At 38.4% G+C, this 21,252-nt stretch overlaps 1 protein-coding gene across 2 annotated transcripts in view; it reads left to right on the forward strand.

Moving 5' to 3' along the window:
* Positions 1 to 21,252, forward strand: part of NOL11 (nucleolar protein 11) — a 113,827-nt gene that overhangs the window by 32,940 nt on the left and 59,635 nt on the right. For both annotated transcript variants that reach the window (XM_053707944.1, XM_053707952.1), the window contains exon 11: positions 9,234 to 9,305. In XM_053707944.1, coding sequence (XP_053563919.1) covers positions 9,234 to 9,305 — 72 coding nt within the window. The remainder of the gene's footprint in view (positions 1 to 9,233; positions 9,306 to 21,252) is intronic.

Consider the following 21,252-nt stretch of genomic DNA (forward strand, 5'->3'; position numbering starts at 1 on the left):
TTGGATAAGGTTTTTAAAGCTCCTGCGGTTATTCCAGAAGTCTTTCCTGTTCCTAATGCTATTTCTGCAGTAATTTCTAAGGAATGGGATAAATTGGGTAATTCATTTACTCCTTCTAAACGTTTTAAGCAATTATATCCTGTTCCGCCTGACAGGTTAGAATTTTGGGACAAAATCCCTAAAGTTGATGGGGCTATTTCTACCCTTGCTAAACGTACTACCATTCCTACGTCAGATGGTACCTCGTTTAAGGATCCTTTAGATAGAAAAATTGAATCTTTTCTAAGAAAAGCTTATCTATGTTCAGGTAATCTTCTTAGACCTGCTATATCATTGGCTGATGTTGCTGCAGCTTCAACTTTTTGGTTGGAAACTCTAGCGCAACAAGTAACAAATCGTGATTCTCATGATATTATTATTCTTCTCCAGCATGCTAATAATTTCATCTGTGATGCCATTTTTGATATTATTAGAGTTGATGTTAGGTTTATGTCTCTGGCTATCTTAGCCAGAAGAGCTTTATGGCTTAAGACCTGGAATGCTGATATGGCTTCTAAATCAACTCTACTTTCCATTTCTTTCCAGGGAAACAAATTATTTGGTTCTCAGTTGGATTCTATTATTTCAACTGTTACTGGTGGGAAAGGAACTTTTTTACCACAGGATAAAAAGTCTAAAGGTAAAAACAGGGCTAACAATCGTTTTCGTTCCTTTCGTTTCAACAAAGAACAAAAGCCTGATCCTTCGTCCTCAGGAGCAGTTTCAGTTTGGAAACCATCTCCAGTCTGGAATAAATCCAAGCCTGCTAGAAAGGCAAAGCCTGCTTCTAAGTTCACATGAAGGTACGGCCCTCATTCCAGTTCAGCTGGTAGGGGGCAGGTTACGTTTTTTCAAAGAAATTTGGATCAATTCTGTTCACAATCTTTGGATTCAGAACATTGTTTCAGAAGGGTACAGAATTGGTTTCAAGATGAGACCTCCTGCAAAGAGATTTTTTCTTTCCCATGTCCCAGTAAATCCAGTGAAAGCTCAAGCATTTCTGAATTGTGTTTCAGATCTAGAGTTGGCTGGAGTAATTATGCCAGTTCCAGTTCCGGAACAGGGGATGGGGTTTTATTCAAATCTCTTCATTGTACCAAAGAAGGAGAATTCCTTCAGACCAGTTCTGGATCTAAAATTATTGAATCGTTATGTAAGGATACCAACGTTCAAGATGGTAACTGTAAGGACTATATTGCCTTTTGTTCAGCAAGGGAATTATATGTCCACAATAGATTTACAGGATGCATATCTGCATATTCCGATTCATCCAGATCATTATCAGTTCCTGAGATTCTCTTTTCTAGACAAGCATTACCAATTTGTGGCTCTACCGTTTGGCCTTGCTACAGCTCCAAGAATTTTCACAAAGATTCTCGGTGCCCTTCTGTCTGTAATCAGAGAACAGGGTATTGTGGTATTTCCTTATTTGGACGATATCTTGGTACTTGCTCAGTCTTTACATTTAGCAGAGTCTCATACGAATCGACTTGTGTTGTTTCTTCAAGATCATGGTTGGAGGATCAATTTACCAAAAAGTTCTTTGATTCCTCAAACAAGGGTAACCTTTCTGGGTTTCCAGATAGATTCAGTGTCCATGACTCTGTCTTTAACAGACAAGAGACGTCTAAAATTGATTACAGCCTGTCGAAACCTTCAGTCTCAATCATTCCCTTCGGTAGCCTTATGCATGGAAATTCTAGGTCTTATGACTGCTGCATCGGACGCGATCCCCTTTGCTCGTTTTCACATGCGACCTCTTCAGCTCTGTATGCTGAACCAATGGTGCAGGGATTACACGAAGATATATCAATTAATATCTTTAAAACCGATTGTTCGGCACTCTCTAACGTGGTGGACAGATCACCTTCGTTTAATTCAGGGGGCTTCTTTTGTTCTTCCGACCTGGACTGTAATTTCAACAGATGCAAGTCTCACAGGTTGGGGAGCTGTGTGGGGATCTCTGACGGCACAAGGAGTTTGGGAATCTCAGGAGGTGAGATTACCGATCAATATCTTGGAACTCCGTGCAGTTTTCAGAGCTCTTCAGTTTTGGCCTCTTCTGAAGAGAGAATCGTTCATTTGTTTTCAGACAGACAATGTCACAACTGTGGCATACATCAATCATCAAGGAGGGACTCACAGTCCTCTGGCTATGAAAGAAGTATCTCGAATTTTGGTTTGGGCAGAATCCAGCTCCTGTCTAATCTCTGCGGTTCATATCCCAGGTGTAGACAATTGGGAAGCGGATTATCTCAGTCGCCAAACGTTGCATCCGGGCGAATGGTCTCTTCACCCAGAGGTATTTCTTCAGATTGTTCAAATGTGGGGGCTCCCAGAGATAGATCTGATGGCCTCTCATCTAAACAAGAAACTTCCCAGGTATCTGTCCAGATCCCGGGATCCTCAGGCGGAGGCAGTGGATGCATTATCACTTCCTTGGAAGTATCATCCTGCCTATATCTTTCCGCCTCTAGTTCTTCTTCCAAGAGTAATCTCCAAGATTCTGAGGGAATGCTCGTTTGTTCTGCTAATAGCTCCGGCATGGCCTCACAGGTTTTGGTATGCGGATCTTGTCCGGATGGCATCTTGCCAACCATGGACTCTTCCGTTAAGACCAGACCTTCTGTCACAAGGTCCTTTTTTCCATCCGGATCTGAAATCCTTAAATTTAAAGGTATGGAGATTGAACGCTTGATTCTTGGTCATAGAGGTTTCTCTGACTCCGTGATTAATACTATGTTACAGGCTCGTAAATCTGTATCTCGAGAGATATATTATAGAGTCTGGAAGACTTATATTTCTTGGTGTCTTTCTCATCATTTTTCTTGGCATTCTTTTAGAATACCGAGAATTTTACAGTTTCTTCAGGATGGTTTAGATAAGGGTTTGTCCGCAAGTTCTTTGAAAGGACAAATCTCCGCTCTTTCTGTTCTTTTTCACAGAAAGATTGCTATTCTTCCTGATATTCATTGTTTTGTACAAGCTTTGGTTCGTATAAAACCTGTCATTAAGTCAATTTCTCCTCCTTGGAGTTTGAATTTGGTTCTGGGAGCTCTTCAAGCTCCTCCATTTGAACCTATGCATTCATTGGACATTAAATTACTTTCTTGGAAAGTTTTGTTCCTTTTGGCCATCTCTTCTGCTAGAAGAGTTTCTGAATTATCTGCTCTTTCGTGTGAGTCTCCTTTTCTGATTTTTCATCAGGATAAGGCGGTGTTGCGAACTTCTTTTGAATTTTTACCTAAAGTTGTGAATTCCAACAACATTAGTAGAGAAATTGTGGTTCCTTCATTATGTCCTAATCCTAAGAATTCTAAGGAGAAATCATTGCATTCTTTGGATGTTGTTAGAGCTTTGAAATATTATGTTGAAGCTACGAAATCTTTCCGTAAGACTTCTAGTCTATTTGTTATCTTTTCCGGTTCTAGGAAAGGCCAGAAAGCTTCTGCCATTTCTTTGGCATCTTGGTTGAAATCTTTAATTCATCTTGCCTATGTTGAGTCGGGTAAAATTCCGCCTCAGAGAATTACAGCTCATTCTACTAGGTCAGTATCTACTTCCTGGGCGTTTAGGAATGAAGCTTCGGTTGACCAGATCTGCAAAGCAGCAACTTGGTCCTCTTTGCATACTTTTACTAAATTCTACCATTTTGATGTGTTTTCTTCTTCTGAAGCAGTTTTTGGTAGAAAAGTTCTTCAGGCAGCGGTTTCGGTTTGAATCTTCTGCTTATGTTTTTTGTTAAACTTTATTTTGGGTGTGGATTATTTTCAGCAGGAATTGGCTGTCTTTATTTTATCCCTCCCTCTCTAGTGACTCTTGTGTGGAAAGATCCACATCTTGGGTAGTCATTATCCCATACGTCACTAGCTCATGGACTCTTGTTAATTACATGAAAGAAAACATAATTTATGTAAGAACTTACCTGATAAATTCATTTCTTTCATATTAACAAGAGTCCATGAGGCCCACCCTTTTTTGTGGTGGTTATGATTTTTTTGTATAAAGCACAATTATTCCAATTCCTTATTTTATATGCTTCGCACTTTTTTTCTTATCACCCCACTTCTTGGCTATTCGTTAAACTGATTTGTGGGTGTGGTGAGGGGTGTATTTATAGGCATTTTAAGGTTTGGGAAACTTTGCCCCTCCTGGTAGGAATGTATATCCCATACGTCACTAGCTCATGGACTCTTGTTAATATGAAAGAAATGAATTTATCAGGTAAGTTCTTACATAAATTATGTTATATATATATCTATATATATCTCTATCTCTGAACAAACGGATGCACTCTCAGGTCTTTTACGGCTAGATTTAGAGTTTTGTCGGTAACGACCCGAAAAGCTAACGCCAGCTTTTTTTCTGGCCGCACCATAAAAATAACTCTGGTATTGAGAGTCCACATAAAGGCTGCGTTAGGCTCCAAAAAAGGAGCGTAGAGCATATTTAACGCAGCTTCAACTCTCGATACCAGAGTTGCTTACGGACGCGGCCAGCCTCAAAAACGTGCTCGTGCACGATTCCCCCATAGGAAACAATGGGGCTGTTTGAGCTGAAAAAAACCTAACACCTGCAAAAAAGCCGCGTTCAGCTCCTAACGCAGCCCCATTGTTTGCTATGCGGAAACACTTCCTACGTCTGCACCTAACACCCTCACATGTACCCCAAGTCTAAACACCCCTAGCCTTACACTTATTAACCCCTAATCTGCTGCCCCCGCTATCGCTGACACCTGTATATTATTATTAACCCCTAATCTGCCGCTCCGTAAACCGCCGCTACTTACTTTATCCCTATGTACCCCTAATCTGCTGCCCTAACATCGCCGACCCCTATATTATATTTATTAACCCCTAATTTGCCCCCCACAACGTCGCCTCCACCTGCCTACACTTATTAACCCCTAATCTGCCGAGCGGACCTGAGCGCTACTATAATAAAGTTATTAACCCTTAATCCGCCTCACTAACCCTATAATAAATAGTATTAACCCCTAATCTGCCCTCCCTAACATCGCCGACACCTAACTTCAATTATTAACCCCTAATCTGCCGACTGGAGCTCACCGCTATTCTAATAAATGTATTAACCCCTAAAGCTAAGTCTAACCCTAACACTAACACCCCCCTAAGTTAAATATAATTTACATCTAACGAAATTAATTATCTCTTATTAAATAAATTATTCCTATTTAAAGCTAAATACTTACCTGTAAAATAAATCCTAATATAGCTACAATATAAATTATAATTATATTATAGCTATTTTAGGATTAATATTTATTTTACAGGTAACTTTGTAATTATTTTAACCAGGTACAATAGCTATTAAATAGTTAAGAACTATTTAATAGTTACCTAGTTAAAATAATAACAAAATTACCTGTAAAATAAATCCTAACCTAAGTTACAATTAAACCTAACACTACACTATCAATAAATTAATTAAATACAATATCTACAAATAACTACAATGAAATAAACTAACTAAAGTACAAAAAATAAAAAAGAACTAAGTTGTAAAAAATAAAAAAATATTTTCAAACATAAGGAAAATCTTACAACAATTTTAAAATAATTACACCTACTCTAAGCCCCCTAATAAAATAACAAAGCCCCCCAAAATAAAAAATGCCCTACCCTATTCTAAATTTCTAAAGTTCAAAGCTCTTTTACCTTACCAGCCCTGAACAGGGCCCTTTGCGGGGCATGCCCCAAGAAGTTCAGCTCTTTTGCCTGTAAAAAAAAAAACATACAATACCCCCCCCCCCAACATTACAACCCACCACCCACATACCCCTAATCTAACCCAAACCCCCCTTAAATAAACCTAACACTAAGCCCCTGAAGATCATCCTACCTTGTCTTCACCTCACCGGGTATCACACCGATCCGTCCTGGCTCCGATATCTTCATCCAACCCAAGCGGGGGCTAGACATCCACTGAAGAAGTCCAGAAGAGGGTCCAAAGTCTTCATCCTATCCGGGAAGAAGAGTAGATCCGGACCGGCAACCATCATCTTCCAAGCGGCATCTTCTATCTTCATCCGATGAGGACCGGCTCCATCCTGAAGACCTCCACCGTGGACCCATCTTCATCCGGCGACGTCCAACTGAAGAATGACGGTTCCTTTAAGGGACGTCATCCAAGATGGCGTCCCTCGAATTCCAATTGGCTGATCCAATCAGCCAATCAGATTGGATCAGCTAATAGAATGCGAGCTCAATCTGAATATTCCTACCTTAATTCCGATTGGCTAATAGAATCCTATCAGCCAATCGGAATTCGAGGGACGCCATCTTGGATGACGTCCCTTAAAGGAACCGTCATTCTTCAGTTGGACGTCGCCGGATGAAGATGGGTCCGCGGTGGAGGTCTTCAGGATGGAGCCGGTCCTCATTGGATGAAGATAGAAGATGCCGCTTGGAAGATGATGGTTGCCGGTCCGGATCTACTCTTCTTCCCGGATAGGATGAAGACTTTGGACCCTCTTCTGGACCTCTTCAGCCGCCGGAAGATGGATCGCCAGCCCCCGCTTGGGTTGGATGAAGATTTTGGAGCCAGGATGGATCGGTGAACCTGGTATGGTGAAGACAAGGTAGGATGATCTTCAGGGGCTTAGTTTTAGGTTTATTTAAGGGGGGTTTGGGTTAGATTAGGGGTATGTGGGTGGTGGGTTGTAATGTTGGGGGGGGGTATTGTGTGTTTTTATTTTTACAGGCAAAAGAGCTGAACTTCTTGGGGCATGCCCCGCAAAGGGCCCTTTTCAGGGCTGGTAAGGTAAAAGAGCTTTGAACTTTAGTAATTTAGAATAGGGTAGGGCATTTTTTTATTTTGGGGGGCTTTGTTATTTTATTAGGGGGCTTAGAGTAGGTGTAATTAGTTTAAAATTGTAATATTTTTCTTATGTTTGTAAATATTTTTTTATTTTTTGTAACTTGGTTCTTTTTTATTTTTTGTACTTTAGTTTATTTCATTGTAGTTATTTGTAGGTATTGTATTTAATTTATTTATTGATAGTGTAGTGTTAGGTTTAATTGTAACTTAGGTTAGTATTTATTTTACAGGTAAATTTGTAATTATTTTAACTATTTTAGCTATTAAATAGTTCTTAACTATTTAATAGCTATTGTACCTGGTTAAAATAAATACAAAGTTACCTGTAAAATAAATATTAATCCTAAAATAGCTATAATATAATTATAATTTATGTTGTAGCTATATTAGGATTTATTTTACAGGTAAGTATTTAGCTTTAAATAGGAATAATTTATTTAATAAGAGTTAATTAATTTCGTTAGATTTAAATTATATTTAACTTAGGGGGGTGTTAGTGTTAGGGTTAGACTTAGCTTTAGGGGTTAATACATTTATTAGAATAGCGGCGAGATTCGGTCGGCAGATTAGGGGTTAATAATTGAAGTTAGGTGTCGGCGATGTTAGGGAGGGCAGGTTAGGGGTTAATAAATATAATATAGGGGTCGGCGGTGTTAGGGGCAGCAGATTAGGGGTACATAGCTATAATGTAGCTGGCGGCTCTTTGCGGTCGGCAGATTAGGGGTTAATTATTGTAGGTAGGTGGCGGCGACGTTGTGGGGGGCAGGTTAGGGGTTAATAAATATAATATAGGGGTCAGCGATGTTAGGGCAGCAGATTAGGGGTACATAGGGATAATGTAGCTGGCGGCGGCGTGCGGACGGCAGATTAGGGGTTAATAAGTGTAGATAGCTGGCGGCGACGTTGTGGGGGGCAGATTAGGGGTTAATAAATATAATATAGGGGTCGGCGGTGTTAGGGGCAGCAGATTAGTGGTACATAAGGATAACGTAGGTGGCGGTCGGCAGATTAGGGGTTAAAAAAATTTAATCGAGTTGCGGCGATGTGGGGGGACCTCGGTTTAGGGGTACATAGGTAGTTTATGGGTGTTAGTGTACTTTAGAGTACAGTAGTTAAGAGCTTTATAAACCGGCGTTAGCCCAGAAAGCTCTTAACTACTGACTTTTTTCTGCGGCTGGAGTTTTGTCGTTAGAATTCTAACGCTCACTTCAGACACGACTCTAAATACCGGAGTTAGAAAAATCCCATTGAAAAGATAGGATACGCAATTGACGTAAGGGGATCTGCGGTATGGAAAAGTCGCTGCTGAAAAGTGAGCGTTAGACCCTTTTTTGAGTGACTCCAAATACCGGAGGTTGCCTAAAACCAGCGTTAGGAGCCTCTAACGCTGGTTTTCACGGCTACCGCCAAACTCCAAATCTAGGCCCTAGTGAAGAAAACTTAACAATCTTTAATGGAATGTTTTCAGGGACTTCCTCCCCATCATCAGTCCCTGAAAACGTTCCATTAAAGATTAATTTTTCTTCACTAAAAGACCTGAGAGTGCATCCGTTTGTTCAGGAATATTCATTGCATGATTGCACCCAGGCAGATGACCACAGGAGGGTAACACTGTACTATGGACCAGGTTGCCAACGGTTGAATATAACAGGTAGAGGACGGCACTCACAAGGTTCCGATGTAAACAAATAAGTAAAAGGTTAAATCACGTGATCATTCATGGGATCATGTGCTTTCAATTAAAGGATCGGGTCAGGGGGGATTGCTTATGATGCTAGGCACGCCCTCCAGCCCGCAATCCCATTTAGAAAGCTGCAGAGGCTTCAGAATAACCAAACGGCTAGGATGTTCTATGCTGTCTTAAGGGCACTAAAGCCCAGCGAAATTAGGACGGCTTGGAACATTCTAACAGCGGGAAAGGGGTAAAGAAAGAATAAAGTTTACCCCTAAGCATCCAATCCATCAGTTATGTTTTGTGTCACTGGATAGATGCACTCATGTATACGTACAATAAATAAAAATAAATTCCCCATATATCAAATGAAAAAATAAAGGGAAAGAAGTTTTGTTTTTTTTGTAAACAGTTTATTACCCCACTAAGTAAAATGTATCACATTAAACCAGAGAGAGAACATTTTACTGTACAACGTCCTTTTAAACTCTGGACGTGTGTGTGCATGTATTAGAGTGGGTTATGATTAGAAAGAGGGAGTCTTCCGTCTAATTCTGTATGGTACTATTGAGGCCACTAGGTTTATTCATACAGCTTATTGCATGAAGTGAATTGCTCATCGCCAATCCTGATAATTATTTAGATACTGTTTACAATTACTTATTTTCTTATCTGCTTGTAGTCTAGGCAGAAGAAAAGTAAAGAGGACTCAGGGGACAATGCAGAGGTAACATCACTTCTTGCAGATATTAAGGTATGTTTGGAAGATTGCTTTATTCTTAAAGGGGGAATGTAGTCGTTTTTTTTTTCATCTAAAAGGGCATTTCAAAAATGTAGTTTAATTTTTCACTTTAAATTAAACAACTCATACTTCTGCATGTTAGAAATATTTGAATAATTTTGGTTTTTTTTTTGTACTTTCGGTACAGTGTCTTACTTTATGCAAGACATACTTTAAAAAAATTTTTTTTTTAAAAAGTCCTAAGTTCCCCGCAAGATCGGGCAAGTAATGTACCATGTGTTTGTAACACTTTTGCATTTTACAGGTCTCTGTATTTACTTACACCCCCGTACAATAACTCCCAATCTCCCTTCTCCCCCCCCCCCCCCCCGTTCCAACCTTCCCACCCTTCCATTCCCTCTATCCCCCTACCCCTCCCATCCTAAACTCCCCTTGGCCAGGATGTTCTGCTCTACCAATATCACTAGATCTATATATTATAGGGCTAGAAGTGGTCATACCCCCTACCTACTCTCATTTATGCCCTATAATAGGAAGAGAGGTTTCTTTCATGTAATTAGCAAGAGTCCATGAGCTAGTGACGTATGGGATATACATTCCTACCAGGAGGGGCAAAGTTTCCCAAACCTTAAAATGCCTATAAATACACCCCTCACCACACCCACAATTCAGTTTTACAAACTTTGCCTCCCGTGGAGGTGGTGAAGTAAGTTTGTGCTAGATTCTTCGTTGATATGCACTCCGCAGCAGGCTGGAGCCCGGTTTTCCTCTCAGCGTGCAGTGAATGTCAGAGGGATGTGAAGAGAGTATTGCCTATTTGAATTCAATGATCTCCTTCTACGGGGTCTATTTCATAGGTTCTCTGTTATCGGTCGTAGAGATTCATCTCTTACCTCCCTTTCCAGATCGACGATATACTCTTATATATACCATTTCCTCTACTGATTCTCGTTTCAGTACTGGTTTGGCTTTCTACTACATGTAGATGAGTGTCCTGGGGTAAGTAAGTCTTATTTTCTGTGACACTCTAAGCTATGGTTGGGCACTTTTTATATAAAGTTCTAAATATATGTGTTTAAACATTTATTTGCCTTGATTCAGGATGTTCAACATTCCTTATTTTCAGACAGTCAGTTTCATTATTTGGGATAATGCATTTGAATATTAAAGGATTACTTTCTGTTATACTTTTTAAGCTAAACAACTAACATATTAAAGTTAATAAACATTAATTAAAACCTACTGACCTATATTTTCTCCAAAACGAAGTTTCATAACGTTCTAAAAGTTATATCTTTTATTCGCTGATGATGTCACGTTATCCTGCCCACTATTTTCAGCACTGCATGTTCAAAATACTTAAACCAATAACTTTGTGTTTAAAGCGCCATTTTGAAACCTAGGTATTGTAAACGGATTGGTACAGAGCAAAGGATACCCACAAAGTGGGTTTGGAAAACAATTAAATTTGCAGACAAGATTTCTGATATACGGTAGAGATATGTTAATGAAATGCTATTGATAAAAAGCGTATTTGGGGTAGTTAGTTAGTAACATGCATAGAAAATATTTACTTACAGTGGCCCTTTAAATTTTTCTTACCTTTAAAATTTGACTTTTTTTCCTGTGGGCTGTTAGGCTCACGGGGGCTGAAAATGCTTCATTTCATTGCGTCATTCTTGGAGCGGACTTTTTTGGCGCAAAAAATTTCTTAGTCATTTCCGGCGTCATACTTGTCACCGGAAGTTGTTTGTATGTGTGTCATTTTTCTTTCATGTAATTAGCAAGAGTCCATGAGCTAGTGACGTATGGGATATACATTCCTACCAGGAGGGGCAAAGTTTCCCAAACCTCAAAATGCCTATAAATACACCCCTCACCACACCCACAATTCAGTTTATCTTGGTACTTGCTCAGTCTTTACATTTAGCAGAATCTCATACGAATCGACTTGTGTTGTTTCTTCAAGATCATGGTTGGAGGATCAATTTACCAAAAAGTTCTTTGATTCCTCAGACAAGGGTAACCTTTCTGGGTTTCCAGATGGATTCAGTGTCCATGACTCTGTCTTTAACAGACAAGAGACGTCTAAAATTGATTGCAGCTTGTCGAAACCTTCAGTCACAATCATTCCCTTCGGTAGCCTTATGCATGGAAATTCTAGGTCTTATGACTGCTGCATCGGACGCGATCCCCTTTGCTCGTTTTCACATGCGACCTCTTCAGCTCTGTATGCTGAAGCAATGGTGCAAGGATTACACGAAGATATCTCAATTAATATCTTTAAAACCGATTGTTCGACACTCTCTAACATGGTGGACAGATCACCATCGTTTAATTCAGGGGGCTTCTTTTGTGCTTCCGACCTGGACTGTAATTTCAATAGATGCATGTCTCACAGGTTGGGGAGCTGTGTGGGGATCTCTGACGGCACAAGGAGTTTGGGAATCTCAGGAGGTGAGATTACCGATCAATATTTTGGAACTCCGTGCAATTTTCAGAGCTCTTCAGTTTTGGCCTCTTCTGAAGAGAGAATCGTTCATTTGTTTTCTGACAGACAATGTCACAACTGTGGCATACATCAATCATCAAGGAGGGACTCACAGTCCTCTGGCTATGAAAGAAGTATCTCGAATTTTGGTTTGGGCGGAATCCAGCTCCTGTCTAATCTCTGCGGTTCATATCCCAGGTGTAGACAATTGGGAAGCGGATTATCTCAGTCGCCAAACGTTGCATCCGGGCGAATGGTCTCTTCACCCAGAGGTATTTCTTCAGATTGTTCTAATGTGGGAACTTCCAGAAATAGATCTGATGGCGTCCCATCTAAACAAGAAACTTCCCAGGTATCTGTCCAGATCCCGGGATCCTCAGGCGGAGGCAGTGGATGCATTATCACTTCCTTGGAAGTATCATCCTGCCTATATCTTTCCGCCTCTAGTTCTTCTTCCAAGAGTAATCTCCAAGATTCTGAAGGAATGCTCGTTTGTTCTGCTGGTAGCTCCGGCATGGCCTCACAGGTTTTGGTATGCGGATCTTGTCCGGATGGCCTCTTGCCAACTGTGGACTCTTCCGTTAAGACCAGACCTTCTGTCACAAGGTCCTTTTTTCCATCAGGATCTGAAATCCTTAAATTTAAAGGTATGGAGATTGAACGCTTGATTCTTGGTCAAAGAGGTTTCTCTGACTGTGATTAATACTATGTTACAGGCTCGTAAATCTGTATCTCGAGAGATATATTATAGAGTCTGGAAGACTTATATTTCTTGGTGTCTTTCTCATCATTTTTCCTGGCATTCTTTTAGAATACCGAGAATTTTACAGTTTCTTCAGGATGGTTTAGATAAGGGTTTGTCCGCAAGTTCTTTGAAAGGTCAAATCTCTGCTCTTTCTGTTCTTTTTCACAGAAAGATTGCTATTCTTCCTGATATTCATTGTTTTGTACAAGCTTTGGTTCGTATAAAACCTGTCATTAAGTCAATTTCTCCTCCTTGGAGTTTGAATTTGGTTCTGGGAGCTCTTCAAGCTCCTCCGTTTGAACCTATGCATTCATTGGACATTAAATTACTTTCTTGGAAAGTTTTGTTCCTTTTGGCCATCTCTTCTGCCAGAAGAGTTTCTGAATTATCTGCTCTTTCTTGTGAGTCTCCTTTTCTGATTTTTCATCAGGATAAGGCGGTGTTGCGAACTTCTTTTGAATTTTTACCTAAAGTTGTGAATTCCAACAACATTAGTAGAGAAATTGTGGTTCCTACATTATGTCCTAATCCTAAGAATTCTAAGGAGAAATCGTTGCATTCTTTGGATGTTGTTAGAGCTTTGAAATATTATGTTGAAGCTACGAAATCTTTCCGTAAGACTTCTAGTCTATTTGTTATCTTTTCCGGTTCTAGAAAAGGCCAGAAAGCTTCTGCCATTTCTTTGGCATCTTGGTTGAAATCTTTAATTCATCTTGCCTATGTTGAGTCGGGTAAAACTCCGCCTCAGAGAATTACAGCTCATTCTACTAGGTCAGTTTCTACTTCCTGGGCGTTTAGGAATGAAGCTTCGGTTGACCAGATTTGCAAAGCAGCAACTTGGTCCTCTTTGCATACTTTTACTAAATTCTACCATTTTGATGTATTTTCTTCTTCTGAAGCAGTTTTTGGTAGAAAAGTACTTCAGGCAGCGGTTTCAGTTTGAATCTTCTGCTTATGTTTTTCGTTAAACTTTATTTTGGGTGTGGATTATTTTCAGCAGGAATTGGCTGTCTTTATTTTATCCCTCCCTCTCTAGTGACTCTTGTGTGGAAAGATCCACATCTTGGGTAGTCATTATCCCATACATCACTAGCTCATGGACTCTTGCTAATTACATGAAAGAAAACATAATTTATGTAAGAACTTACCTGATAAATTCATTTCTTTCATATTAGCAAGAGTCCATGAGGCCCGCCCTTTTTTTGTGGTGGTTTTGATTTTGTATAAAGCACAATTATTCCAATTCCTTATTTTATATGCTTTCGCACTTTTTTATCACCCCACTTCTTGGCTATTCGTTAAACTGAATTGTGGGTGTGGTGAGTGGTGTATTTATAGGCATTTTGAGGTTTGGGAAACTTTGCCCCCTCCTGGTAGGAATGTATATCCCATACGTCACTAGCTCATGGACTCTTGCTAATATGAAAGAAATGAATTTATCAGGTAAGTTCTTACATAAATTATGTTTTTTGACGTTTTTTTGCACCAAAGATGTCGGCGTTTCCGGATGTGGCGTCCTTTTTGGCGCCAAATAGTGTGGGCGTCTTTTTTGGCGTTAAAAAATATGGGCGTCTTTTTTTGTCTCCACATTATTTAAGTCTCATTGTTTATTTCTTCTGGTTGCTAGAAGCTTGTTCATTGGCATTTTTTTTCCCATTCCTGAAACTGTCATTTAAGGAATTTGATCAATTTTGCTTTATATGTTGTTTTTTCTATTACATATTGCAAGATGTCTCAGATTGACCCTGGATCTAAAGCTACTTCTGGAAAAACGCTTAACTGAGTTCAGTTCTACCAAAGCTAAGTTAATTTATTTTAAATGTTATAAATGTTTATCTTTAGCTATGGTTTGTAATAAGTTATTATGATATACTTTTACATGCAGAATCCATTAGTATTTATGCTTTATATATTGCCATTCTTACATCTTATGTACAAGAAATATTTAGAAGATTTATAAGAATATTTTTCTGATTCTATTTTAAAGGCTTTGTCTGACTTCGTGCCTTCTAATAAAAATTTTAGGTCTTTTTCACTTCTTTTTTTAATTATTGAAGTTTCAAATGACCAACAACATACTGTTTTATCCTTCTCTGATGATGTTTTTTCTCTTTCAGAATTTTCTTCATCAGATATTGACACTAACAAATCTACTTTTTTATTATTTTTTTATTAATGTACATTTGTTTTTTGTTGAAAAGGTGTTGATTATTTTGGATATTAAGGTAACTAGTTCTTTAAGACTATCTGACACTATTTCTGCTTATTTATTCTTCTATTTTTTTCATAAGTTTTCTTTCCAATTCCTCATACTAGGGAATGGAATAGGCTGAGAATTTTCTTTTATTCCTTCTTAAAAGGTTTTAAACTATATTCTTTTGCCAGCAGTTAAATTCAATTTGGAGGGTTCTCCAATTTATTGGGGCTATCTCTACTCCTACTAATTATGCTATTGTTTCTATAGCAAAATAGTATTTATTTTCCTTTAGATGGTTGTATCTTATTTATGGAAAATTATTTAGTTTCAGGTACTTTTCTTGGTCCTGTGATTTATTTGGATGTTGCAATTGCTTCATTTTTGTTCTGTTTACTTTAAGATCAAGTATCAGATTATGATTTATTTTAGCATTCTTAAGGGACAACATTTACTAGACTAGGTGCTGTTGCATTTGTCTTGTTGTTTTGCATTTATTGATTATGCAAGTCCACTGTATTGACTGTTCCTTTAACTGGACTATCATGCTAATAATTTCATTTGTGTCTTCATTTTATTGAATATTTTCGCAAATGAGGGTTAATCTATGTCTTTAGCTATTTTAGCTAGAAGAATTTTGTGATTTAAAAAATAAAAATAAAAATCCATATTTCTTTTGTTCTAAGATAATCAATTATTTGTTTTATAATTGGATTCAATTCTTAACTGTTACTCTGGGCTTCAAGATTGAGTTCTAAGACTAAACTTTAAGCTTATACTAGTTTGGTTGTTCTTATTAAGGAACGAATTCCTGAATTCTTTCCCAAGTAACATGTTTATAATTGGAAATTTTTCAGTTCAAAATCAGCTCCCTAATATTGCGATGTACGTGCCGTATTCCAGCTTGGCTGGCAAGGGGCAGGTTAAGACTTCTTTGAAATTTATTTGGTTCTATTCAGTCCAAATTTCATTGATTTTATTCCAGTAAGGCTAACACTCTCTAAGTGTTTTTGGGTACTGTTGAAGCATGGCTGGGCACCCATGGGGTTCAACCGCTGCTCAGATCTGGAATCTTCTAGGGTATTTCTTCCAGTTCCATTTTTAGGAAATGGGTTTTGGAGTTTTATTCAAACTATTCTGCCTTTTTATGGTCACTGATAGCATTATTTGTTTTCATTAGATACAATAAATGCATATTTTCATTTTTCTGTTTTCATTCAGATTATTTTCTGAGGATGCGGAATCTCATATGATTCACTTGCTCTTCAGGACATAGTTAGAGGATCTTTTTTTCAAAAGCTCTTGATTCCTCACACAAGGGTCACCTTTTTTAGGTTTCCAGATAGTTTGTGTCACTGTCTTTGTCTCTATCAGACAAGGGACAATTTTATTGTGTTCCGTTTGTCGGTACCTTTAGTCTCTATTATTTCCTTCAGTTGCTATATATGCATAGAAGTTTTAGGTCTTATGGCCACAGCATTGGATTTAATTCCCTTTGCTCATTTTCAATAGAAAGAACCTTTCCAGTCTTTTATGCTGAATTATGGTGCAGGGATTCTAGGATTTCACATTTTAAATCTTCGAATCCTAATATTTGTCTTGATTTGATGGTTAAGATCACCATCATTTAGTTCTACAGGTCTCTTCGTTTCTTTCAACCTGGACCATGATCTCTACAGATGCGAGTCTTTTTGGTTGGGAGGCTGTCTGAGGATCTCTGTCAGCACAAGGGGTTTGGAAATCTCAGGAGGCGAGATTACCATTTGATATTTTAGAACTCCGTGTTTTCTCCGAATTTTTCAGTTAGTTTCTTTTTGAAGAAGAGACGTTTAATGTTTTTCAAACAATATCACTACTATGGTGTATGTCAATCATCAGAGTAGGACTATCAGTCCTTAGGTTGTGACAGAAGTGTCTCGGATATTAGCTTGGGCTAAATCCAGCTCCTATCTAAATTCTGTGGTTTTTTTCCCAGGTATAGATATTTGGGAAGCGGATTATCTCTGTTAATCCAGCTTTTCCTCCGGGAGAATGGTCTCTCTTACCCAGATATGTTTTTCATCTCATCTGAATAAAGAACTTCCCAGGGGCCTATTAAGGTCCGGGAATCTTCAGGCGGAAGTAGTGTATGCATTGACATTTCTTTGGAATTATCTTTTTGCCTATTTCTTTCCGCCTCTAGTTCTTCTTCCAGAATTCTTATGGAGTATTTATTTGTTATGCTGGTAGTTCCAGCATGGCCTCTCAGGTTTTTGGTATACGAATCTCATTCGGATGGCCAGTTGCCAACGTTGGACACCTCCGTTTAAACCAGACCTTTTCTTTCTCAAGGCCATTTTTTTCCATCAGGATCTCAAATCATTAAATTTGAAGGGATGGAGATTGAACGCTTGGTTTTTAGTCATAGAGGTTTTTCTGACTCATTGATTAATACTATGTTTCAGGCTCATAAAACTGTCTCTAGAAAGATTTATATTGAGTCTGGAAGACCTACTTTTCTTGGCATTCTTTTAAAATTCATAGAATTTTATTATTTTTTCAGGTTGGTTTGGATAAGGTTTTGTCTTCAGTTCTTTGTTAAGGACAAATCTCTACTCTTTCTGTTCTTTTTATTACAGAAAAGATAATCATCCTGATATTCATTGTGTTGTGCAGGCTTTGGTCCATATCACGCATGTCATTAATTCAATCTCTCCTCTTTGGAGTCTCAATTTGGTGCTGAGAGCTTTACAGGCTCCTCTGTTTAAAACTATGCATTTTCTGAACATTAAATTACTTTCTTGGAAAAGTATTGTTCCTTTTGGTTATTTCTTCTACTAGAATAGTTTTTGAGTTATCTGCTCTTTTTTGTGAATATCCTTTTCTGAATTTTTATCAGGATAAGGCAGTGTTACTTCCTGATATTTATCACTTTTTTCAGGTTTTGATTCGTATCAAACCTGTCATTAAGCCAATTTCTCCTCCTTGGAGTCTTAATTGGGTTCTGAAGGTTTTTCAGGTTCTTCTATTTTGAGCATATGCTTGCTCTGGACATTCATTACTTTCATGGAAAGTATTGTTCTTTTTGGACATCTCTTCAGCTAGAACAGTTTTTGAATTATCTGTTCTTTCTTGTGAATCTCCTTGTTCTGATTTTTCATCAGGATAAGGTGTTTTATTGCTGTCCTCATTTCAATTTTCACCTAAGTTGTGAATTCTAACAACATTAGTGGAGGAATTATTGTCTTTTCCTTGTGTCCTAATCTTAAGAATTCTTTGGTAAGATTCTTACATTCTTTAGGATGTGGTAAGAGTTTTGAAATATGTTGAAGCTACTCAGATTTCAGACAGACTTCTAGTCTATTTGTTATCTTTTTTTGGTTTTAGGAAGGTCAGAAGGCTTCTGCCATTTCTTTGCCATCTTGGTTAAGCTTTTGATTCATTATGCTTATTTGGAGTCGGATTATTCCCCGTCTCAGAGGATTACGGCTCTTTTTACTAGGTCAGTTTCTACTTCCTAGGCTTTTTAAGAATGAAGCTTCTGTTGATCAAATTTGCAAAGCAATGACTTGGTCTTCTTTGCATACTTTTACTAATTCTACCATTTTGATGTTTTCTCTTCTTAGAAGCAGTTTTTGGTAGAATAGTACTTTAGGCAGCTGTTTCAGTTTGATTCTTCTGCTTATAATTTCAGTTTTTTTCATTATTAAAATTGAAACTTTTGATTTGGGTAGTGGATTAATTTTTCAGCGGAATTGGCTGTCTTTATTTTATCCCTCCCTCTCTAGTGACTCTTGCGTGGAAGTTCCACATCTTGGGTATTTATATCCCATACGTCACTAGCTCATGGACTCTTGCTAATTACATGAAAGAAAACATAATTTATGTAAGAACTTACCTGATAAATTCATTTCTTTCATATTAGCAAGAGTCCATGAGGCCCACCCTTTTTTGTGGTGGTTATGATTTTTTTGTATAAAGCACAATTATTCCAATTCCTTATTTTTTTGATGCTTTCGCTCTTTTCTTATCACCCCACTTCTTGGCTATTCGTTAAACTGAATTGTGGGTGTGGTGAGGGGTGTATTTATAGGCATTTTAAGGTTTGGGAAACTTTGCCCCTCCTGGTAGGAATGTATATCCCATACGTCACTAGCTCATGGACTCTTGCTAATATGAAAGAAATGAATTTATCAGGTAAGTTCTTACATAAATTGTTTTTTTTCTTTCTTTTCATTTTGTTTACCTTGTTGGTAATTTCATGTTCTGTATTGTCGTTAATATTTTATTGTTTACCATGATTTTTTTTATTACTGAAATGTACGTTAAATGTATTGTTTTCATTTGCAGGAAACCACTCACTCTTATACATACTCCGCATTACAGTGAGGTCCCCTTCCTTAATTGCCAGACTTCTCTTTACCTCCCTCGCTACATTGATGGCTAACGATGTCAAACGAGCAGTGCAGAAGTTAACCCTTCTTTCCCAAAATCCAAAAGGTCTAAATTCACCCCAGAAACTATCAAAAGCCCTGCTAGATCTATCCAGAAGGCAAGTGGATATCCTGTTTCTCCAGGAGACACACTTTAAACGTAATAAAGAGCCCAAATATTTTGGTAAGATTTTTACCACCCACTACCATAGTTCAAACTGTTCTAAAAGAGGTGGAGTTAGCATCCTTATCAATAAACCAATCCCTTTCACGCTTAAACAATCCGCTAAAGACTCCAAAGGCAGATATTTGGCCCTGGTAGGCTTACTTTACGGCAGACCCATCACACTTATAAATATATACGCCCCGAACACCAACCAAACTGCATTCTTTAAAAACACCCTTAACACTAAAGGACCTACCTTTTTATAGCGGGAGATTTCAATATCCCCTTACACCCCTCTAAGGATAGCTCAAATCCCAAAATCAAAATATAAAAAAAAATTACAAACATTCTATAGACAGGAATGAGAGACCTTAACCTCTGACACTTGCCGCTTCATTCACCAAGATACACGTGACTACACTTTTTTTTTTTCATCCCAACAAATCCTACAGTCGTCTTGATTATATACTTTTGAATCAAACGGCACTAGCCCTAGTTAATAGGTGTGATATTTCTCCCACATTTTGGTCAGACCACTCCGCTTTAAAACTCCAACTATATTGGTATAATACACCCCTAACACCATATCAATGGAGACTTGATGAAACCCTTCTCAACAATTCTGACACAGTTACACAACTTAGCAAAACCATTGCCGAATACTTCACTCTTAACCAGCATTCTGTCAACAGCAAATACACCTTATGGGAGGCACACAAATGTGTGCTTCGCGGGGCACTGATTAAGTTCAGAGCCCAACATTTAAGAACACAGACAGTCCTTTGCTAGACTAGACCATGACCATAAATTATCCCCTACTTGACCCCCTTATAAAAAATGACCTGTATAAGGCTAGACTCGCACTAGATAGTTTTTTACAAATTGAATATCAAGTACTACGCATCAAAATAAAGAGTATGTTCTATTACGAAAATAACAGATCAGGCAAACTACTGGCCAGGGCACTGAAAAAGAAAAGATTAAAGTCACACATATACGAAATCCATCAACCTAACTCCTCAATCACTTTTAAAACTACTAAGGACATCCTTCAATCTTTTCACGGCTACTACTCCACCCTCTATAACCTCCACACAGACACAATCGACACTGTTGTCCGTGACTGAATACGTTTCCAACGCACAATTACACACACTATCAGCTGACCAGCTTAAAGACCTTAACAAACCTATTTCAAATCATGAGCTGCTTGCAGCCATTAAATCATTAAATAATGGGAAAAGTCCATGCCCTGATGGACTGTCAGGCAAGTACTACTACACATTCTCATCAGCACTTGCACTGCATCTCACACACCTATTTAATGAAGTGTCTCACAACAACCTCAATCCATGCTAGAGCCACATGTAGTAGTCATCCCCAAGCCAGGGAAACCAGACCTTCATAGGGAAAAAAATTTCACTATAAAATCAACCAATAGCCAAAGTCAAACTAAACGATACACTATCTTCCCCATTTCAGATCTCTAACGGTACAAGACAGGGCTGCCCCCTCTCCAATACTATTTATCCTTGCCATGGATGTCTTGGCCTCCCATATCCGGAATAATTCTGCTATCCAGGGTTTCAAATTCGACCACTATGAATATGAAACTTCTTTATACGTGGACTACATTTTCTTAACACTTACACAACCAGTCTCCTTGATTCCCCCTCTCCTCCACACCCTCCATACCTATGGTTCTTTCTCCGATTTAAAAATAAATATTTCCAAATCAGAACTTCTTCCCATCGGAACTTCAGACGGACGAATTGAAAACAATACAAACACAGGTTCCTTTTCGCACGCAGCAACTATCAAATATTTAGGAATACACATATCTCCTTACTAGACCATATTAATAGACGCAAATTTTAAAGCCATAACCACAACAACACAAGCTCTTCTACGCTCTCGGAGTAACAAACCCTTGTCATTGGTAGGCAGGATC

The sequence above is a fragment of the Bombina bombina genome, chromosome 1, assembly GCF_027579735.1.
Source record: "Bombina bombina isolate aBomBom1 chromosome 1, aBomBom1.pri, whole genome shotgun sequence".
NCBI classification, from domain to species: Eukaryota; Metazoa; Chordata; class Amphibia; order Anura; family Bombinatoridae; genus Bombina; species Bombina bombina.